Source organism: Athene noctua, chromosome 6, assembly GCF_965140245.1.
Source record: "Athene noctua chromosome 6, bAthNoc1.hap1.1, whole genome shotgun sequence".
Lineage (NCBI taxonomy): Eukaryota > Metazoa > Chordata > Aves > Strigiformes > Strigidae > Athene > Athene noctua.
This window is the reverse complement of record NC_134042.1, coordinates 51,479,919-51,507,283: the sequence shown is the minus strand read 5'-3', so window position 1 is coordinate 51,507,283 and position 27,365 is coordinate 51,479,919. Positions and strand designations below refer to the sequence as shown.

The window sequence follows — 27,365 nt, the reverse complement described above, 5'->3', positions numbered from 1 at the left end:
GGGATTTCACATTCCGAGGACATGCTCTGTGAAAGAAATGAACTTGCATGGCTTTGTTGGAGGCAATGAAAGGGAAGCATTCCAATCATGTCCTTATTCTCCCAGATCATCCTGAGGTGGAATTAAAAAAAATTGGAAAGTTTATCATAGGCTCCACCTACCTCTGCCTTGGGAACCTACTGCTAACTCCCACAGCCACGCCCACAAAAAATATGGTCGTCGATCCCAACAGCCAAGTGCTGTAGATTCTGCAAAGGCCACATTTGCACAATCACGTATTTAATGTCCAATTTTAAAATACATCAGAAACATAACTGGATTGAATACCCAAGAACTAAATCATAGGGTTTGGCAAATTTCATAGAAGAGTGTCCAGTTCAAATTCCCTTTGTCTGTCCGTTCAAAAATTTTAGAAATACTACATCCATTTTCACACCAAAATGAAAAAGAAAAAGAAATTAAAAGTCAAGACTAGGAAATACATATCTCACTTTGTATTTCTTACAGCTCAAAGTAAAAACCCATTGCCTTTTCAGTGGCTTATATTGGGAACGTAGAGGAAGATAACCCTACTCCTAAATCAACACCTGAAAGAGAAAACCAGCTTCGGCACCCAAGCAGAGAAAACCAGAAATAGGCAATGGGAAATAAATTTCCTTCCACACAAAGACCTGGGCTTTTCAGGACAAGCAGATTATCCTGTCCCAAAAGAAGATGTCTGTGGTCTTTGTCTGTCAATCAAAAAACCTTTATCAACTACTCAATGTGGTCCTCGACCAGAGGAAAGAATAATCAAAACACAAAGAGGAAATATGAATTTCAGCTTGCAGTCTTAGCTTGGGATCTAAACAAGCAAGCACAATCTCCATGTCATTATCTTCCAGCTGCCTTCATCACAGCTGCCCGAGCATGAGAGGACATTGGAGGGGGTTTCCAAATCCTCCCTTCCCACAGAGTTCCCCGTCACACCGCTGCCATCAACCCTGGAGCTGGAGGTCTGCCTGCTGCTTCCAAGATGCCTCTCCTGGCCTGTGGCGATCAATTGGCATCTGAATTTCAGTTTATTTTGAGTCTATTTTTGGAAGGGATAAAGTCAAGGGGAAAAGTGCAAGATTATTTTAAAGGAAATGGAATGTTTCACATTTTACTTTAAAATGACTGACAGATTGCCACTCTTTTTTTTTTTTTTTTTTTTTCTGTATTCCCCAATTCATCTGAGCAAGACAGTGAAATCGGGTGTCATAAAATACAGCAGAACAAGGTCTGGCATCAGCTTAGTGTGGCAAGGCATTCCCCTGAGTGGCAGGGACCTGAAGCAACACCCGCCAGGAGCATCCCTGCAGCTGCTGCCCAAACCAGAAAATGAGCAAAAAGGAGCCGCTTAGATCGCACGATGGACAGAAAGAGAATAGGAAACGTAACAGGAGAGTCTGCTGAAAAACAGCCCTGTGCATCCACTTCTGGCAGGGCTCCTAGCGGCCTCGGGCAAAGCCAGCCCCTGGGAAGAGAGTCACACCAAACACACCCACAGAGAAGCCTCTCAGAAGATTCCGCCGTTCTGGGGCTTTCAGGAGAGATCAGCAGGGGGATTCGTGCCAAGGTTGGGTTTCCACAAATCCTGAATTACCAGACACACCAACCTCCAAAGCAAAAATATGCATCGAGGTCTCACCATACCTGACCTGGTCCTCTGTTCACAGTTAAAATCCAGTGCTTGCCAGTGGGAAATTTGGGGTTTTATTTAGGGTGTCAAACCCCACAATCCATCCAGACTTGGGTCTCCCACCATCTTCCGAGCAGCCTTCTCGCCGCAGCGAGGGAGATTACAAACTGCCTACAAACCAGAGAGCTGACAGCATCCTCGGAAAGCTCCAGCCACTGAGCATCACCAGTATGGACCATTATATCTTCAGACAACACCAGTTTACCAGGGGGAAAAAAAAAAAAAAACAAACCCCAAGCCATCCCAGTCACACCCCATCTGGGGTGAACAGGCACATTGCTCAACAAACACACATACCACTTGGCATACCTTACCTGGAAAGAGGCTTTATTGAACATAGCTGTAAAATTATCTCTTCAGTTGAATTACTGAATTTGCACAAACATTTCTCTACAGAATAAAAAAAATCAAGCCTTGATCATTGTTTTACTGCATCTTGTTGTGCTTTTTTATATTCATATTTGCAAATATTAGACTCGTCTGTTTGTTTTCATGTTTGTACTCCAATTACTTGCATATCAGTTGTTTGTTTGTGTTTTTTTTTTTTTTTTAAATCCTAGGGTGTTGAGAGAACACAGAATAATAATTATAATAATTATAATAATTATAATAATAATACTCTTCTTTAGACAAAAGTCTTTTTTTTTTTTTTTTTTTTTTTAAATGAAGTTAAAAGCTGAGATAATTTAAGGAAAAAGGTCTTCAAATTGTCATAACCAACTGTAAGGGAACTTTACAATGCAGTGGAAAACCGGCTGGCTAACGGTACGTGTTCGGGTAGCTCAAAACCATTTGTACAGCTTTTATTTTTTCGTTGTAAAAGTGGATTTTTTGGTTTTGTTTTTTTTGATTTTTTTTTGTTTTGTTTTTTGTTTTTTTTAAATTTCGCTACAGTAACAAAATAATCTTTCGCGATCTGCACAGAGTCTGGCTCCAGGGCAGAGGCACGGCACCCTGGGTGCTTCGCTGGCGCCAGGTTTGCAGAGGTTGCCAGGTTGCTGGCTCTGCGGTTCGCTCGGGGTCTCGGTACGCGCTGCCGTCCCCCACGCACGCCTCCCCGTCCCGCTAACGCTGGGGCCGGCCGCCTTGCGAATGGAGGTTAGAGTAAGAAAATCACTTCTGTGTGTTACCACCTTCTGCGCTAAGTGTGTCTTAACAACCTTCTCCTCTGGTTGACCCACTTGATAACCTGAAAAAACAACAACAACAACAAAAAAAGTGCTGCTCCCATTTCCAGGACCAACGGAAGCTATTTTCTAATGGATAATAAGCTGAAAGGCCATGGCTGTCTGGAAGGTTAAACAACAAACATCTCATCCGAAAGGGCTTACGCAGCAGCTTAGGTCCATCCATCTCCAGAAACGGCTTCGTCTCCTTGCCTGCAGTCTGCACACCCAGGCTCCGTAGTTTGTTTAGAAAATAGTTTGCACAAACCACATTTTAGCAGTGCAAGCTTCGTTGTTGAAACTATTATTATTATTTTATTTTATTTTTATTTTTTTTTTTTAAATCAGGCTTGTTTCATTGAAGGCACTTGGTTTCCATGGCAATTTATAAAAGACGGTGGTTTGGTTTCTTCACTTCATTAGAACAGATGACTTAGTCGGGGAGGGGAGAGGGGTGTTCGAGTGGCCGCAAGCAAACTCCGATAAGCCTGTGTAATATGTAAGCCCAGGTCGCATATCCTGGATAGTAATGCATGCAAAAGGAGACAGCATACAGTTATCAAGCATAGCCATGAGAAATGAAACATAAATGTCTTAAAACAGCTCTGATTTAGGGTTATTCTCTAGGGGAGGTGACAGCCAAAGTAGAAAGGGCCTACAATTATTTAAGTCTAGACTAAAAACCTTCTTGAAGGGAAAATGAATGCCAGCGCTTCACATACCCTGTTTACAGTGAGGTGTTTCTCTCTCTCTCTCTCTCTGTTTTTGTTTTTATTTCCTCTCTCTCTCTCTCCTTCCTTTTTTTTTTTTGTTTTGTTTTTTTTTTGGCAGGCCATTAGGTTTCCATGGTAACAAGCAAACTATTCATTTGAAACAAAACCAGCCATGACTTTGTGCTTTGACAAGGGTTTCTATAGCTCTTTTCCAAGAGTTCAACCAGATGATGCTGTATTCATTATTGACCACAAAAGCACCTGAAGGTCTCTTCCTTACTTAGGCCAGATCTCGTTCTCACACGTGGTTCATAGTGTGTTACACTCCCGTGATGCCTTTTATGTCCCCAGTGCTTTTTAATTTTTTTTTTTATTTATTTATGTATTTATTTAACTTTTGAGTCAGTCAGTGGAGGAATCTTTGGTAGTTTGTTTTTAAATGTCCATTTTACAAAGACTCTTTCTTCATGCCAGTGCCTGGTGAATCTTTTGTAGCCTCTGCCAGGATAAGGTCACCTCTGATGACTTAAGACAGACATGAGGATGATAACTGGGATAAGTCGTATATGCGCTAATGTCCCAACAGCACCTGATCGTAAATCTACAAAAAGGGGGGAAAAAGGTAGAATTAAAGAGCTGCCCAGACACAGTCAGCGTTGCTACAAGGCTTAGAAGACAAAGGGCTCAGCCACCACACTCTGTCCTGCACACCAGCACGGAGGCAGTCGGGGAGGACAACGTGCTCACTCGGGCTGTGCCCGCTCGTCCCGACCTCCCTGGCAGAGCCCTGGTCTCTGCAGGGACAGCGCTCTGCAAGGCCACCTCCTACAAAGAGGGGACGAGAACTGTGCTCGCCAACCGAATGAGGCAGGAGACGTTGGGATAAAAAACCACCTCGCTGTGTATAGGGGTCTGTATCGTAACGCACACGTGGGGGTGGAAGGATGAAACAAGGTCCACAGGGAATCACAACACTGATATTCATTAATTTCATATCGTTTGGACCCCCTGAATATTTTTTGAACGGTGCTTTCTCTGTCTTCCCACCTCAAATCATGGCCGTCCAGCCCAGCCCCACCATGGAGTGCAGCCCACTGCTCTCCCCTCTGCCTAATGTCTATCAGCCCTTCACTTGCATCTCTGCTAAACCAGCATTTTCCTATCTGAACAAAGACATTTTGACTCCAGAGCTTGCTTCCAAGGAAAACAGTTCACTTTAAGCCTCTCCAACTGAATCGAACAATATATTATTCTCCCGGAGAAAATCCATTTCAGAAGATGTCTCAAATTTATAACCACGAGAAGCAATTTGCTCTCCCCTGCGTGTGGAAGAGTCACTTACTGTTGGCCGGTTGGTCTGATTTCATACACTCTCCTTCCACGATTGATACATCATCAATAGCAATATCACCTTCGATGCCGGGACCCCTGATCCCTTCAAATATGAGCTGCACAAAAAATAAAGGAGCAGCAGATCAGAGGATGACGAATGGAAAACATTCAGCTGCATTAAACTACATCAGTGGGCTTGGAATAATTCACAAACAATTTATATGGTGCAAAAAAACTGCAAATGAGTTCAGATGTACTTGTCAGGTGCGCACGGAAGATATGTGAGCTGTGGAGGCTTTTACTCTTCAGAATGAGCTGAAAAATACCAGAGATACTAGTCACCTGCCTAGCTGTCTACCTGGTGTCTCCAGGTCAGCTTCACCACTACGCTAACTGTAACATGTGCTTATGTAAGTGGGATATTTCTGGAGCCAAGAGCAGGATTAAATGGAGGAAAAGACTTAAAAAAGATTTGGGGTGTTTTTCCCAGAAAATCCTGCCACCTGAAGTGAGTCACAGAGGCACGGGCACAGCTGGAAGAACAGCATCTGTGACGTGTTGCGGGACTGAGCATCCACTTGACCACAGACTGCATGAAGATACCGGAAAAATTCCACAGCAAAATGAGGTTTCTGGCTCTTGCAGGCAGCCCAGCCAGTCCCTCCCCTCCATCTCCCACACTGGGATCCCATCTGCACGCCAGTGGCACTTTTCTGCAGGCAGGAGAGGGACAGGAGCTGCCCCCCCTGCAACCTTCCCCTGGCCCATGAAAGCTTGGGTGAAACCTCTCAGGAGGCAGGCTGGTGTCCCTTCACCCGTAACACAAATCTGAATTTATCTCAAGGGGTCAGGAAGGGAAGACCTTTGATTTGGAACCCCTGCGGTCCCACAGTGATCTCCTGCGATCACCTCGGTGGATTTTAACCTCCTGGCTATCCTGCCGTGGCAGGAATTGATGACGGTGACAGTTGTGCTTCTCTCCTGCTCCTTTCAGTGGCTCATCATCATATCCAGAAGCTTTGATCCCTTCTAGGAACGGTCTTAGATTTATCAGAGGACATTGTGATGTGTTTTATGGCAGAGAGGGTCAGGGTAAAGATTTTATTCCTCTTTAAGGCTTTAACCTCTCTAAATGGATGCCTGTGATTTCAAGGTCCTATTAATCACTTTCTGTCAAATATTCCTAGTCTGAAACCCCAACTGCTACAGCTGGGAAAGGAAATGGTGTCTGTACGGAGATGGGTGGCTCGTTGCAAGGTCAGGAACATTATTTGCCGTGATGTTCGCTATTAGCTAAGGATCACTATTGTACTAAAGAAACAAAGTTACCCACTCTCCTTCCCCAAACCCGACGTGATGCTGGCCTGCATTACTGCTGCTTAATTAGCTTTGCAGAAGAGTGGACTCATTCTGTGTCGTCAGAAATTTATTCACTAGAAAACTTCAAAGCCTTTCTAAAGAGATGAAGGAATTATGTAAGGAATATATTTCCCAAGCAGAACCTTTGGTACAGTTATCTCTTCTTTCCCTTCCCCCTCCCCACGCCCCAGTCCTTTGAAATATTTTTGGCTAACTTAGATGACAAGTTTTTTAACTTTAATCTGCAACAATATATGCATGAAATTCAATGAATACTGTAAGGGCGTGCTGTGGCACTAATGGAGACATTAACTCTAGGGGGTAGAGTCAATTTGAAAAAAAAAAAAAAATTAATTCCATCTGGAGCAAAATACTTAAATTACACTTCATAATGATCTAACTGCACCAGGGAGATGTCTGGGGCACTCGGATGGGCTCTGTTGTCATTGATTTCAGCAGGACACAGATCCAAGCCTCTTCTTTTGGCAGCTTCCAACATTTCTTTGCTCATTAATACAGTTGAACGAGAGCTGCTCGTTTGAAATGAATACCTTTCATTACCAACGACGAGTAAACACTCGGGGCAGTGGAAGATGACCCCGTAAATCACAGGGCTCCTGTAGCGAGCCCAGCTGGATGACTATCCCCCAAGGACCGTATCACAAAGGTGCACGATGCCACCGGTATCGCATCGCAGACGCAATTCTCCGCTCTGCCTCTCCAGAGAGGGCACGTCCCTCAACCGTGGCCACTGACACAGCTCGTCCTTCTGCTAAGCTGAGCGTCTCCAGGAGGTGCCTGACCCTGCAGCCGCAACCTGGCAAGGTAAGGCACGTATTTACAGCCTGCCTGTTGTGTCCTAGGCCAGGCGCAAGGTCTGTGCTGGGAGCACTAAATCAACCTGAAAGCTCCGCATTTGGAGCAGGAGACTCCATCGGTGTTTTATTGAAGTGCGGCGCTGTAGGTTAATTACTCTAACAAGGTGGATATGAATGCAACGGGGAACCGTAATTGGGAAAACAGTAAGTTTTTTCCATAATTTACCCTGTTGTCTGAAAACAGTGTCTCAAGTAATTATCCCTCTGACAATTCTTCAACTCTACCTCTGATGATGGGAAGAATTCAGCTTGAAGGGAGGGTGTCTCCTCTTCTCCCCCAAAGTACAGCTTGCCCTCCTGCTCCTTGGCAGCAGGCAGATAACCAGCCAACGGAGTTTAAAGTCAAATCTTTCCCGATAATGAAAAAACACTGTTTCCAGACAAAAGGACTCTATACAAATACAACGGCCAGCATTTAATTAAAACCTCCATTTGGCAGTACGTTTTATGGGCCTGAGAGACGAGTTGCTCTTAGCCAGCTTGGCCACATGCTCAGAACAAATCACCGCAGATGAGTGTTGGCAAGGCCTGGAGCACAATCCAGCCTGCAGTTCACAGCTATTTGTGGGACGTGCCAGATGATCAGAATCCCCTATCAGTACCCCGCAAAACCTATTATCTGCACGTCCGTGACTTTACAAAGCTGCTGGTAAAAATACTGCGTTGAGCTGACGAATAGAGGGGGCTTGTGTGGACACCGCTCTGACCTCTTAACAAAAGAAATGGAAATAAACCCCTGTCGTGCCTCCAGAGTTATTCCGAGTGTCTCCAGTGATTCAGCTCGTGCTTCTTCAACAGGATTTCAGACAGATTTTACCCTCCTGGCCAGTCTCCTAATCGTAAAGAGGAGCCACATGATTGTCCCCAGCCGGAGAGTGTGGTGACAAGGGTGTAAGCCCCTTGGACCCACTGTAAGGGGATGAAAATCTCAGTGGTCATTTACTTAAGGGCAGATCAGGCCCTCTCCTGCCAAAAATGTCTTTGACACAAGAAGGTGTCAAGGAAAGTGTAGCTGAAGGCAGTGGTAGTGCTCCTGCTCAAATCTGGACAAAACCTGACACCTTCCTAGATGCCAGCGTGCAGTGTATCACTTCCAATTGCTCTTTTTTTTTTTTTTTTTTTTTTGTGTGTGTGTTTATTCTTCAAAAATACCTAATAAGCCAATATCTTACTGAGATAGATTTTATGCATTACTTTTTCTGATTCAAAGCACTGTAGGCCTCTCAGTTCTTCATGACAGAAGCTTTGGTATATATCACAGGGACTGGGAAGGTATAAACCAAATCTGAGCGGTGCTTTTACCCATATAAATTAACACATAAAAAGTTTTAATTTCTGTGTCAGTGTACTGTGCTACTGCAAAGATTCACTTCAATTCACTCTCCTTAAATTTAACTGGGAAGTTTATATTCTTTCCTAGTTAGGCTCCTAAACGGAAAATAAAGTTTGCTTGATGCAAGAGCTGCTAAAAAAGTAATTTAAGGTTCCAACCACTCTGACATTTATTTGTTATATTTGTGCAGAGCTTTATGGCTTTACATTCATTTTATGCTGAGGCCTTTAAACACAACAATGTAAAAGGTGAAAAATAGCCAAGCAGAGGAGCTTCCATTTTGTGTGCCAGCTAGCGGCACCAGTGCATACAGTTTCAAAGCAACGCGAGTGAGGTGCACCAGTAGCAGAAGTGACCCCTGTAACTTTTCTGAAAGCGTCGGGGCCCCGTGCAAGGGCTGATGCTCAGACTCCACGGTGAAAGCAGCAACCTGGGTACTGGCAGGTTGCTGGCTGTGGCCTCCGGCTGCCCCGCCAATGCCTCACCCCGCACGGCCCCCTGCAAGGCAGACACCCCAGCTTGCCCCCCCCACCCCAAACCCACGCCTTCCTCTTCATGCTGATGAGCCCCAGGTTTGCACCTCATCACCCTCCTCCACTCCTCTGCGTGTCTGGTGACAAACCCTTTGCATCTTTCTGCCTGGGGCTGATGTCCTCGTCCTTCCCCTGCTTCTGCTGAAGCCCATCCCAGGTCTCAGGGATCTGTCTCAGACACAACTACAATCACTTCAGTTTCAGCTTCCACAGCCGTGGAAGCTCTCCTCTCCCTTTACCAGTCCATTCATTATGTTCAGATACTAAATCATTTTTCTCTCCTTCACTGTTCAGACTTCTTGGATTTAACCTAACGTCACCAAAGCAGAACTCACCCCCCACGCTGCTCAGCTCCCTTCTACCTGGCCCCAAGCTCTGAGTCTACATTAAGACTCGTATCCCTCTTCTCCGCATTCTTCTCCCCAGTTCTGCCACTTTGTTCCACTCAAACATCATGCAACGCCACACTTCGCACATCCCTCTCCTGCAATTTCCCTCGAATTTTCCCCCCTGCAATGCTTCTGCGATCCCGTATGCCAAACCATTTCTGTCTGTCGTTGCCTCTCATGCATGGAAATAAAAACAAAGGGTCAGGATCAGTAATTACCCATAAAGTGAATCCCAATCTGCATGTGTAAGATAGCAGTTCTGACGTGCACTGAATGACTTTTTTCCCCAAAAGCTATTATCTCCCCCAGGAGACCTGAAGGTTACAGAGAGGGGAGAGAGGACCCCGGAGACCATCGCACCGCAGGGCACAGCTCGTGACTCCCCTATTCCATCATGACACTCCCAGGCTCAAACACACGAGGGCTTGCTCGCGGCAGCTGCCTTTTTGGGTCTGTTCCAGTTACAAACAGCTCACAGCGGGAATGAGAACTGCCCATAATAGTCTATCAGCATCTCGCTGTCAAACCAAAAATGAAATGTGCGAAAACCTGTCATAACTTGCATGCGCCTGGTGAATGAGGTGTGCAGCTCTGCCGTGCCAGGAGCTCTGCACAGGCAGCACTGCTGCTCTGGCACCTTTCAGCAAAGGCTCGGAGATCATTCCTTTTTCTGCAGAAAATGCATGTATTTCGAAACCTCTAACACAGGCACTGTACCATGGACCCTCAATATTTTTGTTCACAGGAAGCAATTTTGTATTCTAGTTGCTAATCTCAAATAGAAAAAGGTTTCATACTGGCTGCTAGCATCTTCTGAAAACTGAAAGACATTTTGCCTTCGAGCAAATAGCTGCTGCTCGGCCATTAAAGTGTGCCTTATTAATCTCTACGGTGCTCACCTATTTAAAACAAAGAAAGGAATTGTCTGTCCATAGAGCAGCTTTCAGAGCTGAAACGAAGATGTGAAATCCTGTCAGAAGGAAAGGGTCAGCGTACACAGGCCCCCCGCTCTGAAAACCAAATATTCCCGGTCCCGGTGTGCGATGCACAAGCCATTACCTGAAATGACGTTGGGGGATTTATATTAACGCGGGCTTGGTTCCAGTGCTGTCCCTTATTTCCACTTGAAGACCACAATGGGTTCTCTATCGCGGTCTGACCTTTCAACCGCAGGTAAACGTTCAAGCTTCCTAGAAAAGAGGTGGAGAACTGGAATTGGTTAGGCTCGCTGATGGAGCCGGGTACAGCAGCAGTCCCCTGCTCAACCCCCCTTCCCGTTTTGCATGGGCCTCTGCTGGGTCTGAGTGGATATGGAAAGTTTCTTGTTGTAAATTCAAAAGCTTTTAAGCTCGGGAACACTGTGAACTGGTGAAGTGAATTCACAGCGGAGGTAAACTGAGTGCGCGGGGAGTGCGCTCCCCCGCTGGGACACAAGGCTTCCCAGGGTGAGGTGGGCAACATGGAGTTCCCCGTGCTTTACTGAAAATGAGGCATTTATAACCTCCTTAACCAAGGAAAATAAGCAAGTTGGCTGCTTTATGCTTAGCTCTTACTTATAAAGACTGTCCAACTTGTTTACTCTGTACGTCGTTTAACTAATCAGGTGGAGTCTGGCAAATCTATCTCAGAGATAGATGTGATGTCCTTACTCCTGCTAAGGAGTGTTTTTCAAGGACAACACAATCGTCTGAGTTAAAACAACCTCGGTAAAGTCCCTCACTGTGGAGAAAAACCCCACAGACCTGGGTCTTTCTTCTCTGCTGACCATTAAGTTACTGGTTCCAGCACAGACATTATTTGCAACAGGTAACAGATCATCTGCACTCAGCAGCCCTTCCCTCTAGTTAACTTCGCTGGTTCAGACCATGAACAGAAACCAGACTGCCTTGGTGCACCAAGAGACAGCAAATGCATGGATTCCATTTATCGGGGTTCAGAAATTCACAGTTTGGAGATGTTGTTCCTTCTTGCCCACCACTGTCATCTGCAGATGTGTGGGCAGTGGCCTCTTTGTGCTGCGTAAAACATTGCGTTTAGCCTTCATTTGAGAAAGTTCTGACAGACAAGTTCACACAAAACTACTGGGTTTTTTTAGGGTGTTAGACATGGCAGCTGGGAAGCTCATACAAATTATATTTGCAGTGAAACCTCTCAGATCTGAGGCAGCTGCACAGTGACTCAGCTCCTGCTAATAAAAAGTTCTTATTTCTAGCAATAGCAAAACTCGGTGCCTTGAAAAACATAAGGCTAGACGTGTAATGGAGCAGCAAATATTCTCATCACGGCTATTTCACCAGGGTGCCCAGAATGAGGCCATACATCTTCTTTGAAGGAGGTGGGGGAAGCAGTGCTCGCCGGAGCGACTGGGCGGCACCGTGTCTCCCACCTACCTCCCACTGCAGCATTTTATTTTTCAAATGCAGGGGAGGGTGCAGAAGCAGCACAAAGGAAACACGGCTTCGAACGAGGACATTCCGCCCCTGCCTGTACACACACTCCTGGGTAAAACAAAAAGACCTGAAACAAAAAGGGCTTGGAAGGGGAATGCTCAGGAGGGTTGCCCGGAGCAGCCCTAGAGCCCAGCCCAGTAATAATTCACAGGGTTGTGCAGGGCTGCTCACAGCGAGTGCCTGCTTGGCCTCAGCCCTCTTCCAGACAGCAGCAACAGTTCTTGGGCAAGTTTATATTGGTCAGCTACAACAGTTTTCCCTTCCTTCCCATCTGCTGCTCTCCAAGACTTTTTCCAACAGCTGTGCTGGGTCTATGGTCTGAAAGAAGGCAGAGTCTTAGACAAGACTATCTAAAGTTATAAAATAGAGTTATATATAATGTTATTTTTCTAAAAGACACAAAGCAATGCCCATATCACGCAAGGGGTGAATTGCCAGCTACTAATTTCACCTGTTTTTGCAGGCTGATACAGCCCATGCCACAGGGCTGTTTGGAATAAGTGAATAATTTGGGTATGAAAAGTATGCAATGCCATTACTGCAGAGGTTACAGAGATTTAAGATTGTTCATGGCATACTCAGCCTCTCTGTGTCACATAATTTCTTCAAATTAATCACAGAATGATAGCAGTCTGACTTAAAATACAAATTAGCCATTACTGTGGCAGATATGCTCTGTTGTTGCCCAGCGTGTTGGTTAGTGCGGGTGTACCTGCCTGACCCTCACTGCTGGAGATGCACACACACCGGCCCGAAACGTCACTGACAACTTAACTAATGACATCTGAAACAGATGCTGATCCTTGACATTCTGCCAGTAAGGTTTTGGCAACGTTACATGGCCTTTGCAAAGCCGACGCTGCGGGGGAGGATGGGTTGGCTATAGGGTTCACGCCAAGGTGTGTCCAGCAAGAACCCATCTAAAGATTTCAAACTCTTCCAAACTCTAAAGAAATGGCTAATGAAGTGACTTTTAACAAAAAACAGTGGGCAGGAGTAACAACTGTGAATTAAGGAACAAAGTTTACTTCCTGACAGCATCGTCCTGCCAAGAGAGCGCAGGGTGCTCCGGAGATGCCGCCAGCCGCAACAGTGGGGCGGCACTTTGAGCGCTCAGCACTCTGCAGACACAAAGAGCTCTCACACTGTGCCCTGACAGCATGTTCCGCTCACATTTTTTTTTTTGTTTTGTTTTGTTTTGTTTTGTGATGGCTGTCTAATGACAAGAAGAATGATTGTTCTTAAGAGCATCAATTAGAAGTGCCCCATCTTGGGGTGTAGATGGAAAAATCAGACATATAGATTGTTTTACGAGACGGTGACAGCTCTAATGGAACTATAACCTATTTCTGTCTTAACATAGAGACACGATGAGGACAGTGACTCTTCATTTTTTTCTTCCCCAACAATGGTTTGCTGCAAATCAAGTAATGGGAACTTTTATTTCTCTTATGTTTTAGGGATGATCTACCTTCTCCTTTTGATGGGTGTGGAGCAAAGCGCACGCAGTTTCTCTGGCAGCCAGCACTCTGCGATCTGTCAGGAATTACAGTCTGACTGCTAAGTAAGAGCCATCTATTTCAGGTAAAGAAACACTTTATCTCTCTGAATCTAACTGCCATGGCATGGGATGTAGGTCCTTGTTTATCTCATCAGAGCTGTGCTGTAGCGTTAAGTGCTAATCTCAGATCTGTGCTCCGCTCTCTGCAAAGACTCCCAAGTACCTCTCCTTATCACTACAGAAATTTTCAGCCTCTTCTCCAGAGACACCAAAGACCTGAACAGAAGGCACAGAAGCTGAGCTGGATAAACTGGTAGAGTGTTTTTTTTCCCAATGTAGGGCAACAGGCATATTCTCAAATTGATGTCACTGGAATCACTTTTTTCTTTTTGTTTTTTTTTTTTTTTAAGAATGGAGAATGAAGTATCTTCACCCCAAAGCCTCCAAGACCAGTCCACAGAGGATCATTCCCGGATGACATTTTGTTTTATTAGGGATCCTTCAAAACCTTGTTGGAAATGCAGAAACATTTTGAAGAGCGCTGAAACTGTTTTGGAAACAAAGTGCTTTGCCCCTGAGACATGGGAACAATAACCCAAATACTGCTTGGAAATCTTATGGATATTGATAACTAGGGAGAATAAAGCAATCCAGTGGAAAGGCACCAAAGTCTGGTGAACTTTGCTACAGCATTTTGGATGAAAAATCAAAGGTTAATGGCCAAAGCATCTTCTCTGAACATGCTGTCACCAGGTCCAAGGAGGAAAAGGCTGGAATTTATTTAAGCCAAATTCCCCTGAAAGATACTTCCAGTTTTCAATAAAGTCAGGTCAAGAATCAGCAGCTCACAGTTATTCAAAAGAGAGATCCTACAGCACAGGGATAATACACGAAGTCTCAGCAGCTCCTATCCTGCTCTTGTGAAGAAACCTCTGAGCTGGCAACGCATATTGCAGCCAACAGCTGCCCTGACTGGCAGCACTCCTTCCCAAATGGGGATAAGAAACACCTTCTATATGTCAACTGCAAATTCCAGAACAGGCATGAAGGGTCAAGGCTTCTAACAGCCTATGATAAAACAGTCAATCTGTTCTAGCAATAAGATTCAGAATTATTCACGGGGCATTAATACTTAATTAAATGTAATTCGTCTGAAAAAAAAAATATATTACCAATTAAATATTTCCCACAGAACGGTTGAGGTTCGAGGCACCTCTGGAGGTTGTCCCATCCAAACCCTGGCCCAAAGCATGGCAGATCAGAACAGGTTGTCCAGGACAAGATTTCCAAGGATAGAGACTCCACAACCTCCCTGGGCAACCTGTGCCTATGTCTGACCACCTTCACAGTGATAGGTTTTTTTTCTTATGTTTAAATAGAATTGCCTCTATTTCAGCTTGTGCCCACTGCCTCTTGTCCTGTCCCTGAGCATCTCTGAGCTTCACCTTCTTTACACTTTCCCTTCAGGTATTCCTATACATTGATGAGATCCCCTGAGCCTTCTCCACGCTGAGCAGTCCCAGCTCTCTCAGCCTCTCTTCACCTGAGAGATGCTCCGTTCCCTTCAGCACTTTTGTGGTCCTGAGCTGGACTCTCTCCAGTAAGCCCATGTCTCTCATGTACTGGGGGGCCCAGCACTGGACGCAGCACCCAGCTGTGTCCCACCAGTGCTGAGCAGAGGGGCAGGATCCCCTCCCTCAGCCTGCTGGCCACACTCTGCCTGATGCAGAAGGTGGTGGCCATCCTTAACATGAGAGCTCATCATCTGAAACGCAGAAGGAGGCAGAGGGGAGACCTTATGGCTCTCTACAACTACCCGACAGGAGGTTGTAGCAAGGTGAGGCTGGTCTCTTCTCCCAAGTAAATAGGGAATAGGGCAAAAGGAAACAGCCTCAAGTTGCACCAGGGCAGGTTTATGTTGGGTATTAGGAAAAATTTCTTCACCGAAAGAGTTGTCAAGCACTGGGAACAGGCTGCCCAGGGCAGTGGTGGAGTCACCATCCCTGAAGGTATTTAAAAGCTGTGTAGATGTGGCACTGAGGGACGTGGTTTAGCGGTGGCCTTGGCAGGGCTGGGTTAACGGTTGGACTTGATGATCTTAAAAGTCCTTTCCAACCTGATTCTATGATAAGGTTTGATTTGTCTGGGCAAATCACCATGTGAAAATATTTCTAAATTTCTAAGACAACAAACCTTTAAAAACTCATTCAAGTAGTTACCTCATCAATACAACTATTCATAAAATGATCATGTGCTTAAATCATTGAAGTCTTAGAATTTCATCATTCATTAGTTTTTTCTTTTCATTATCCTCATGTGGAAAAATTTCAGTGACAGTTCACATCTGGGAAATCAAACGGTATATATTTTCTGATTTCATAATTTTTTTTCTCGTGTGCATGCTGCATTCTCCTGTGTTTCATAACATTTTATCATTATAAGGAATTGAAATTTTGAATTTAGTAGACATGTATGAGCATCTAGACGCATGGCTGACATTATTAATTTATGATTTTTCTGTCAGTCTGCTCCTTAAAGACAGAATAATACGTTTATTGTTGTACAAAACTACTCAAAAGTTGGTAATTTTGAACATTAGCTAAAATGATGGTAACTACATTTTTTAACATTAAGGAACAAAAACGATATTGAGCAATTTTGGTTTTCGACAACTAGGTGTCCACACTGGCATGATCAAATCCTATGCAACTATGATCCCTAATCATCACTGTCACCATCTCTACCCGTGGGTCAGCTCCTTCATCAGCCAGCATTATACATGGCAATTCAAGAAATTACACATAAAGAGGAAAGGTTGGTCTCAAGAAAAAAGCTAAGGACACAGACACTTGCTGAAAAGGTAGCCCACGAAAAAAAAAAAAAAAAAAAATTGCACCAATGAGAGGTCACTGTTTTATGGACAGATGTCAGCCTCAGTGGTTGATTTTTCTTATATTTTATCCCAACTGTAAGGTATTCCAGAAAAACTCTTTGACCCTTTGTGTTTATAGCTTTGCCCTTCACTGTAATACACCAGAAATAGTCTGGTATATGACCATATAGAGAAGTTTATATTTTTGTCATTAAGCGTGGCATGGCTCAATCGCTTCCTTCCAATAAACAGCCAAGCTCCCACTGCAATACTGAATCAGGAGAATTTAAACCTGGAGCTGCATTCACGCACTTGCAGTGCAGAGACAACTAAAAAAAAAAAAAACAAAAAACAAAACCAACCAACCCTAAGCGAACTTGTCTTCTCTATTTAAAACCTGAACTCTGCCTCGGGTCAGACAAAGGTTTTCTGAAGCAACCACCAGAATGCACTGTGAGGATGTGCCTGCCCTTGAAATACATATAAAAATATATCTAGTCAGGTCAGCTTGGCACTGGAAAACCTCTTGACACACTGGTAAGCACCAAGTACCCCACCGGGATTTACAGGATTTATAAAAACTGGTTCTCTATCATTTATACATTCATATTTTCCCACTTTTTTTTTTTTTTTTTCATACCATGCCAAGAAATTAAACGTGTGCGTTGAAAGAGCTGTGACTAAAAATAGACGTACAGATACACCTTGAAAATATATAATCCCACAGCTTGTGAGCAAATTTTTCACGCCTGTTGCAAAGGAGCCGTATGCTGCTGCGTCGCACACGGGCTGTGCCGCTCCAGCTGCCAGCACGCGAGGAGTGCTGCTGGTAATTGCTTGATCCTGAATCTAGCCAGGAGTGACTCAAAACACCGTGTTAGTATCCGGCAAAGTCCTTGAAAGGATCACCTTTTCTGTTTTCACGCTCTAAAGTGCTCAAAACCTCACACGTGCACTTCCCAGGTGTAAGAGGGGCCCCTGCTAGCGTGCTGGTTAGTGGGAAACACAATTTTACAGCAATTAGGGGCTATCGGGCACCTCTCTTGCCTGCTTTGGTTGTTAACTGGCCCTTGCAGGTGTTGGCGGTCCTCCCGTGCCCTTGTCCCATACAAGTGGCCATTCCTCCTGCTATTTCTCCCCAAGTGAAAAGACAAGGTCATTGGCTTTCTCTCACCTATGTGCTGTCCATACATGTGATAGTAGAAGCTGAAACAATAGGCTGTGTTCGTAGCTCCATAAGGGTTTTTTGGAGCGACACTGAAAACAGGACTAACAAGTCTGGCCTTTTCTCCTTCCAGCCTGGGGCGTGATGTCTCAATGTACATGTAGAAACCTAGGGGAAGTCCAAATGGAAATCATTAGGTTACAGTCTTCAAAACCCAACACGTGTACATGCAGGAAGACACCAGGGCTATCCAGCATCTTGGATTAATTTTTCACATTCATCTGACATCATCGTTTTTTCTGGAATATATTTCTTCTGCATTAAGCCTACGTGCTTTCCACAACTGCTTCAACGATGCGTTTTCTACCGAGAGTAAAATCAGGGCTAGCAGGTCAGTACTCGTCAACAACTTCAAATTGGCATAATGTCGTATATGCACAAGAAAACAAAAAAAAATCTTTATGGCGAGGTTCAGCCTTCAGTCTCAAGGTTGCAATTTGTACCTATAAACAGTGTGCAGGGAGGACTTGTAAAGTAAAGGGAAAATATCTCGATAGAAACCTTTCAAGGAACTTTTTCAACTGGCCATGTCAATCAGATGTTCAAAAGCTCACTTTCACGAAAGAAGACATTATTCATTTATTCTGATCCTGGACTGTGCCCACAACAGAGATAGTATTTACTTAATCCACCCAAGCAAATACAATGCAGCATGATTTTTTTTTTTTTCCCCCTTTTGGTAGTGCAAGGAGGGGGCATACAATAAAATAGCATGAGTTACTGCAGCACTCGATAAATTCAGCGCAATATGTCTGACTTTTCAAATGCAAATATACACTGCAGTCAAGATGGCACACTTCTGTTAACCAGGGTAGCAGACTGAAAATTACACATTTTAGCAACACCCGAAGTAAAAACAGGGCAAAAAAAAAAAAAATTCTCATTGTGACAGTCCAAGTTAGAATTTAAATGACATAAGCCAGAAGACTATTTCAAGATGTGCCAGAATATTTCCCCACTAGACTATAACAAAAAAGCAATCGCTTTGAAAATGGCACAACAGAAACAATACAAGATGCTTAATGGCACCATTAGCAGGTTGTGCTTTGGGACCAGCCGCACGCATCGGCACCAGCAATTTCTTTTAGAAGTCCTTGAAGTATGTTTATTCTTGGTACGATCAGGAAAAAACGAAGTAGCGGGCTGAATTGGCTGTCCTGGACAGGTCCCTCGCCCCGGGAAGCAGCAGTGCCGGGGGAACAGGCACACCGCTGGCGCTTACCTTCCTTAGAGCCAGTCCGATCCGCGTTTGGCCCCGTGTTCGGGGTGTATTTTGTGTCTCTAGTGGCAGTGCTTTGTTTTGTCCAGTCAAAATTGTCCGTGTCATCTTGAGTAAAAAGGCAAATGTTACCATCCTCAAACCCACAGTGGAACTCTCCTGCCAACGCAGAAAATGAGCAGAAAGTTAGTGGCTGACGTTATTCATCCTACGCTTCTTTCTCAAAGTACTTGTCAATTATAGCAAACACATTGTGGGATGATGCTTATTAGCAGCACTGGAAAATCAACGTACATTTATCTCACGTCAGCTTCTAGTGTTTAGCGTGTGTTTCCTTTTGCAGTAACCTCAATGAAAAAGAAATCATGGTCATCAATGTGTGTTGGGGTTACTTGAAATTATATTGCAGTATAGCCGCTCCTCACGTACTCAGATGTGTACAACCGCCCTTAGAGACATTGTCTCTTCTTACCCAGCCAGTATTTCTAAAAAGCTCAGAACAGGCAGCATGTCCATAAAACATGAAGTAAGGGAACAAAAGCGATAAGTGGATTATTTTGGTTTAGGGGTAAACCATTAGGCAAAAGAAGACAGCAGTTTTGCAAAATGAAAACATTATCCCCAAGTGACATCTCCTAAACTATTATTGGTTTTCAATAGGGATGGGAAAGCAAGTAATAGCTAAAATGAGAGCAAAGGAGCTTTAGTGTAGACACGAAGAAAATCTCTAAAAATCAGGACGGTGAAGCACATGAATGGATTGCTCGGGAAGAGCACTGAGTCCCCATCACTGGATTATAATAACCAATTAGACAAATACCTGAGAGGAAGGTTTAGGTCTATCTGAACCTATATGGGCAGGACAGGTAACTGTATGATGTCCCAAAGAGATCTAGACTTTCACTAAGATTTCTGTTAGGTACTTGACATAGGGTGGTAAAAGCTTAAGTCTAAAGAATAAAAATGCCAAGAACCCCAGAGAGGATTACTGGGAACCTCTCCTTTGAGAAACAGAGGTCCCTGAGGCACACCAGTCCAGCGTTCCTACCTGCTGGATTACGATGGGATGAGAAACTCCTACTGCCAGACATTTAGGAACCAAAATAAATCTAAAATTCAAAGTTCAGTTTTCATCCCAGGACAGAATAAGGCCCCATGCAGAACGTGCAAAAGCTTAATTTTATGCACATGAACAGTTCCTGCCAAGTTTACTCTTCCAGCAAAGTCAATTGATTTATCTGAGAAAACAAGCAAATCTCTCTTCTCTAGGGAGAATGCAGCTGTCTGCACACTGTGTCAGCTATGGCCTTCTTTATAGGGGTGCAATTTATATTCATTGTTATGAGGAACTCTAACACCAGGCGCCATGGGATTATTCATCTGTGTTACACTGAGAAGGTATATAAATGTTTGCAGGTTTGGGGTTTCAGTGAACTATAAATCCACTTAAGCCAGTGGAGCTTCCCTGTAAATCAGTGAAGACAGAGGGACCTGGAGCTTAGCTTCGATATGTACTGCTAAGCAAGGATGCTGGTCTGAAGCTTATTTAAAATCAGGTAATACTGCAGACTGAAAAAGCAGGCTTGAAAAATTCATCCCAAACCACAAGGTGCATTAGGAGTGATTTCCAAATCTTCCTCCTTCTGCTTCTGCCTGTCCAAAGAGCAACACAAACTGTACTCCCCCCACAAGTCCATATAAAACACCATTCTATAAAAAGCAGGTTACCACAAAAATGCAGACCACAGAAACTTCCTTGGCTATTAGTACCTCAAGCAGATTGGCTTGATTTCTCGGTAAATCCATCAAATTTATTAGAACCTCCAGGAGAATTAATTCCCTAAAGCACCGTTCTTTCAGTGGCAAATAAAACTGATAACCGTCAGCACGATGGGGAGCCAATTTCAAGACCTTGCCCCTTGGTTTGGTTCTGGAAGCAGGGTCTTCTCAATCCTGAATTTTGAACGATGAACAAGCGGCGATACAGAAAATCATTCCATGGAGGAGCACCATCATGAGCATTGCAGAGGAGAAATACAAGTGGAGGCCTGATTGTGGTTCTTCCTGAGAGGTGAGCAAATCAAAAACCCAGGCCACAAGGAATACACACGGACAGATTACCTCCAAAATCCCTTCAGAGAGAAGCATGTGAATAGATGCAGACCAACATCTCCGTCTTTATCCCAAAGACCAGAAAGAGAAAGCAAAGACCCTGACAAAGACACAAGGACTCAAATGGAGCACTCTGAACAAAATGCCAGCTGTGCCTCTCATCTTCAAGAATACTTTTTACATGACTTGAGCTCCAAATTCGCTTGGTTTACACTATATTTTGTGCATTTGCTTCAACCTCCACTTATGCAAGCCCTTCCCATAGCAAAAACGGTGCTGCTTCTACACAACATGATGAAATTAAAGGGCAAAACAGTAACTAAGGGAGAAAAGTTCTGACTACCAGATCCCGTCCTGCAGCAAAGCGAATGAACACAAAGATTTTTCAGCCATTCAGCGTTTTCCAACGCTGCCCCTCCAGTACCTTAAAAGCTGCATTTGCATGTCGCACCATGCCCTCAGAGCTTCATCAAGAAATTCCACATCAGCAAAATAAAAGATTTTTCTTCAAGTTAAAAAAAAAAAAAAAAAAAAATCAGGCCAGGATGAAAAGAGGTAAGTAAAAGTTTGCCATTTACTTAATAGGAAAACACTGGTTTCATGTGGGACCCTGCCATTTAGAATACATTGGAAAAGGTTAGTGCTAAATATTTTTGGCACTAAACGCTCCATAAAAACTGACAGAAGAATAAAAATGGGAAGTAGCTCCTGAGGATCAGCTCAGGACTTTTCTTATGCAAGAAGTAGGAGCATTTAAATAGATCTGGATGGTCTTGACCTGTTCATTAACGGGGCACACCGAGTGCAGGAGGAACTGCCGGCCCTTCCCCAAGCACCCATGGGTGCTCCAGCTCATGACACGGCTCAGACACTACGGTTGGCTGAAAGCACTAGCAATGGTGTTACTTATCGTTAAAGATAGGGGTCAGTGTTTGTCAAAGTAAACGCCAGCTCTGGAAGTGGACTCAGGTTATTAATAATTTCATTGGTAATTAGGGCAAAACCTGAAACTGTTCTCAAGGTGAAACAATCTTCATTGTAGTATGAATTTTTTGTCATCTATTTCCATAAAATTAAGGTTTCATATGACTAACATCTAATCTCTTCCGTTATTCAAGTGCAACTTCTAGCTGCACTAATTGATATGAAATCCTTATGATTTACATCAAATGGCTTATATTATGTTACAAAATAAAATGTAGCTCTCAGGCTACATCTCAGTGTTTAAGTCATTTGATGCTACTTCCTTATTTATTTCATAAATTTCATAATATCATAAAAAAAGAGAAGGATTTATGCAATGTGGTTATTCAAGAACTGAAGCAGGAAGAATGTGACTTCAGTTTCTAATACAGTTATCTTATCCCAGTTGAATACAGCTCTTATTTTCCATTCACAACAGTGTAAATAAAATCAGAATTCAGCCCAACAAGTTTAGAAAAAAACCCCAGAACTTTTGTAGAAAGCACGGAAAACAATGAGATTGAATTCATTATGGGAGACGGAATCTCTCTTCTCCACCTTACAGTTTTGAACCCTGTTGCAGAGCAAGATTTATTCCCTGTCAAAGGATTTCACTCAAAAAGTCTTTGGGGAAAAAAGGCAAACCAAAATTTTAACATGTTTTGATCATCGGAAAGAAGTTACCCTGGGTACCCTACAGTTCTGGTGGGCAAACTTTCCCATCGCTACCAGTGCCGACCTAGCGAGCAGCTGAAGGGTGGCCAGGATGCCAGAGCTGCCCCCCCTGCCCTAACACACTCCCCATTGCACGGTCCATTTGGATGTCGCCTGCACTCGACCACGTGGCCGCTACAGCTACAGAGATATTTCGAAAATTAAGAGTTTCGGAGCTTAAAATCATAGAGGATTACATTGTGAAGCACTCAGGATTGCAATGCGTTTTCTTCGTAACATCAGAGAGTATACGTTTAATATATTAATTAGCAAAGATCTCATCTACCGCTCGTTTAAGTCAATGGGAGTGGTCCCTTCAGCTCCCGTGAGCTTTGAGCTAAGCCCCGATTAATTATTAATGCGTTGCGCAAGATCTTCCGCAAATAAGTTTAAAATTTACAGAAAGGTTAAGCCGTTGCATGTGAGAGATGGAGAGAGAGGCTGCTCGCACAGCTCGGCCTGATTACTGCTGCACTACGGCACCAATAATGTCAGACTGAACCCCATTCCCTACGCAGGAATATTTTTTGCACATGTTGTTAAAGAAAGAGTGACGGCAGAATATGTTGCGACAGCACAACATGTATTGGCTGCGGCGTGGAAGAAAATCAGGAAGCGGATGTGGGGGCTGTTAGGAATAACTGGGTGGTTTTACTGGGACATACTAAAGCTCCAGCCCAGTCTCCTGTCTGCAAACGTTTGTGGGGATTTGGTGCCCGTGGAAAAGCGTAAGAACAAGCTGCGGGAGAAGTTCTTTCTACCCTGCAACATCCCTGCGCCCCAGCACCAGCACATTAGTGAATAAATAGTCAGAGTTTGCATTTTCAATCGTGCCTGTGGAGCTGCCTCCTGTGAATTTGTCTAAGCACTTTCACACCCTAGTTACACTTTTGGTCTCCACATTTCTCTGTGCAAATGAGGTCCATGATTCCTGTAAGCGCTGCATAAAAAAAAAAAAAAAAAATAACATTCTTCTTTTGGTTTTAAAGCTGCAGACGAGCTCTTGACTACCCTTGGAAGTATCAAAATAACTCAAGAACTGCAAACCTAGTTCTTATGCAAGGGCAAATGAATTTAGAACATTTCATCAACTGACTTCTCCTTCAAGATTTTTATCACACCTGTTGAGGCGCAGACACGGTTCCTACACAGTACTTGAACTTTCAGCTTTTTAATTTATCGGTGTGTAGCTATTCCCATGACTAAACCACAGCATCACCCATACACAGAGAGCTGCGATGCCCACAAATGGATGTTATTTCAAAACATTAGTAATTTCCTTTAGATGGACTCTTTGGGCAGTGGGAAAGAAAGATGAGGCGGAGCTATCATTTTTCTTTCCTCCATCTACTCTTGCTTTAGCGCCTAGGTGTGACATCTTCAGCCACCAGCCCAGCTTGCACGCAAAACTAAGGTGGTCCCTGCAATCCACAGGCTCCAACTGAAGGTGAAATAATTTTCTTTTTAACTGTAAGGGACAACAGGTTTAAGGATAATTTTATGCACATAAAAGCTAAAAGGATAAAGAAATACTTACGTAGATGTGGATTTACTGGAGCTGGAAGACAGAGCAAAAAGAAAATTAGTACAAAGAAGAAATTCTAGTTCATCAATATTCAGATTATCCTAAATTTCCTGTTGTTCCCTCCCCCTCAAGACTTTGATCATGGTTCCTACACCGACAGCCAGCAAGACTGTTAACTTCCTTTTTGAGCAAATTTTGTGGCCCCCTGGCTATCCAAAGGCAACGATTTCAGTGAGAAATGATAGCCTCTCCCATCCACGATGTGTACGCTCCATCACCAGGACCTGCAGCTTGGGGAACAAGATGCTGTGATTAAGCATCAAACCTAGATTACGGGCGCAGATACTGTAAGGGAGGGGACAGCTGCACAGCAAAACTCCAGGGTGATGCCTTTGTATAGGAATTCAAGAAATGAATGGAATATTGTATAGGAATTCCAGGATGAATTCATCAAAAGCAGAGGTTCTGCACTGGACCTTGTTCATCACTTAAAGTTTCCTTTTAGCACTGCTCAAGAATACTTAGCATAATAAATTACTGTTCTCAATAAATAATAAGATTCTTCAAGATGTCTGTGTAAACATGAGTCTTAAGAAACACACAACACTTGCATTCTTCTTAGAAATGCTATTTTTTTTTTTCTTTTAAATAGCAGAAAACATAAGCACAGCAAGTTTGTGAGAAGAGGTTTGATCTCATTAGACCAAGAGACACAACCCAGAAAAAAACATGAGAGTCTGCTGGCACATAAACCCTTTTCCAGGGAGGACATACTTCAAAGACAATGACAAAGGAAGGTGAAGTGTGCTGTCCTAAAAAGCTGCCAGCAGAGCCAGCACATCCTGTGCCTGCAGGGGAGCCATGACCAGGACAGGGACCCGCTAGCACGGCCGGGTCCTGGATGCTGCTCTCCTGGCGCTGTGCTCTCAGAGACGGGAGCATCAGTGCAGCATCCCGCCTCCCTGCATCCCACCTCTGCCCATTCCCTATCCCATGGCAGGAGAAGCCTTGAGATAACTTTGCCGAAAAATATTATTTCTGTCTGTTCTTTTGTGAGCCTGTGAAACGCCCCGCATGGCAGCTGGGCACGGGGAATCTTTGGGGCAACTGATAAAACTGGTACTCTTATTTCACAGGCAAAATGACAAAACCTCTACGTGCACAATTCTCTAATATTGAAATTCAATTATTTATCTATCACCTTAATAGGCTGAAACAGAATGAAATGTAGCAGTACCTGCAGATATCTTAACCATGGGAATGGCCACCCAGGCTGAGGTCCAGAGTAACCTCTACTAAAAACTGGAAATCAGGTTTGAATGAGAAATTAGTCTGCGGTTCTGTGCCACCTGTTTGCAGAAGGGTGAATTTGAGGATGGATGGCTTAGGAAACAGCCCTTCTGCTATAAGCCCTTACGTGAGAAACAGAAGGATGCTAAGCTCGCAGTTGGAATTGCATGTTACTGGCAGAAAATTTGAAATAAATGTTTATCTCCAAATAATGGGTACGTCTGGTAACGCCAGACACCACGTTGCTCCATGTTTCCTTGCTGCCCTTCTCACACCTTGTTTAGAGACACGAACTTTTCTTTGTGACCCCAGCCGCAGATTCTGCATAGCTCTAGATTCAATCTAAAAGTTGCAAACCAGCTCTGAATTAGCAACTCTGCCATTTTGTCTTGACTTTTCTGGAACAAATGAACAGTGATTTGCCCTAGTGCAATGTTCTTAAAATCAGTCATTACGTTATGTTAGATAACCTCGTGGCTTTTACCAACAAATTACCTTTCATCCTCCAAGAAACATTCATTTTGTGAAATCCTTGGGTGATTGAACTTGGAATTAGTTGAAATTGCTGGGAACTACGTTTACTGATGCTTGATTTGTAACTAAACATACAGGCTTTTATGGGAAACGATCATCAGCATGTAACCTCGAGTCATGCTATTCAAATTGTTCACAGCAGAGTGAAAAAAGGCTTCTTGCCAAACTAGCTTCAGTTTGCACTGATTGACAAGAGCAGAAAAGAAAATTCGAGCAGTTAGGCTGAACTTTTCTAAGATCGTAAATTAGGGAAAAAACCCACCACAACCAAAAACCCAAGGCAGCTCACTCTTCTAGGTAACAGAGCACATTGCTGTAAGACAAGGGGTAACGGCTCTGGCTCTCACTGCGGAAAGGTAAGGCTGCTGCCTGCACGACACACGGGCAGCAAGTTAAATTACCCATAAAGGGAAATTAATGGATGGCTGAGGGAGTAAATTCCCAAGGCTGACTTTGAAATGTCTGCAAAATCTGTGCACCTCGGAGGGTTCTCACCGCCCTGCGCGGCTGACCCGGGCTCACACTGGGAGGAAGGTTTTGCTGGCGGAGAATCTCGGGAGGAGAACAAAGTGTCAGGAAATGTTTGAGCTTCGTTAGAGCCAAGACAGATGATCCCTTAATCTTCCTGCCTTTCCTCCAGCAAGCGGAGAATAAAACCTGCTGGAATTCCGTTTTCTTGGATGATTTTAGCTTTCAGTGATCTGTACTTGTGCAGATCACAGCAGAAACATGTAGGCTGAATGGTTTTTCTGAATTCTTGCCCTTCTACTAGGAGTAACTGCAGTTATACCAAGACAGTTAAATTTCTCACAGATCCTTCCCAACACAGACGCTTGTTCAGGTTACAAGTGAGGTGGCCTTCAGGGACTGTGACATGATGTCCCTCTAAAAAACCAGCTGCAAATCAAAAACTATAAAAAAACAGAGGTAAGTAGAAGAATGCTAGATGTTCAGCTGCTATGTTTTCTGCCACTGGAAACTGGTTACTTGTGGTAATTATAACCAGCACCTAAAAGCTTTAATCAAGATCAAGAGTCCATACCTCTGAGCACTTGGTTTGCACAGGAAAAGCAATCTTCAGTGTAAATATTGCTGGTCTACAAGGACAGGGCTTTCTTCCTCCCATACTAGCAATCTGCCTAACTTACTATTTATAACACTAGATAATAACGGAAATATCTATCTGTGCAAACTTATAAAACCTAACATTTATGCCCTATTTGGTGCCAATATTATTTTTCTGGGGCTCACAATATAATCCTAAGAATAGTAATAAATAATAACTACAATATATACTCTTTTTCCATACAGAATTTGGGGAGTGTCTAAACCTCATATGAAAACGTGCAAGCTGCCCTACAAAGCAACTGGCCACCATCATCCATCTGCTGCAGATTCTACATACCAATAGTAGTAATGCTAAGTTGTTGGTTGTTTGGGGGGGTTTTGTTGGGTTTTTTGTTTGTTTGTTTTTCACAGAAGAGACCTAAGCTTGCTTCTTTGATCACTGGTTAACTTTAAAAATATTTAAACG

The 27,365-nt window shown here is 43.7% G+C and overlaps 1 protein-coding gene across 1 annotated transcript in view; it reads right to left on the bottom strand.

The window, feature by feature from the left end:
• Positions 1-2,379: 2,379 nt before the first annotated feature.
• The window catches only part of MDGA2 (MAM domain containing glycosylphosphatidylinositol anchor 2), a 392,576-nt gene continuing 367,590 nt past the window's right edge, over positions 2,380-27,365 (bottom strand). Inside the window, exons 12-17 of the mRNA XM_074909039.1 lie at positions 24,020-24,040; positions 18,697-18,852; positions 17,424-17,582; positions 10,486-10,616; positions 4,945-5,050; positions 2,380-4,203 (exon numbers count right to left, since the gene is read on the bottom strand). Coding sequence (XP_074765140.1) covers positions 4,115-4,203; positions 4,945-5,050; positions 10,486-10,616; positions 17,424-17,582; positions 18,697-18,852; positions 24,020-24,040 — 662 coding nt within the window. The 3' untranslated portion in view covers positions 2,380-4,114. The remainder of the gene's footprint in view (positions 4,204-4,944; positions 5,051-10,485; positions 10,617-17,423; positions 17,583-18,696; positions 18,853-24,019; positions 24,041-27,365) is intronic.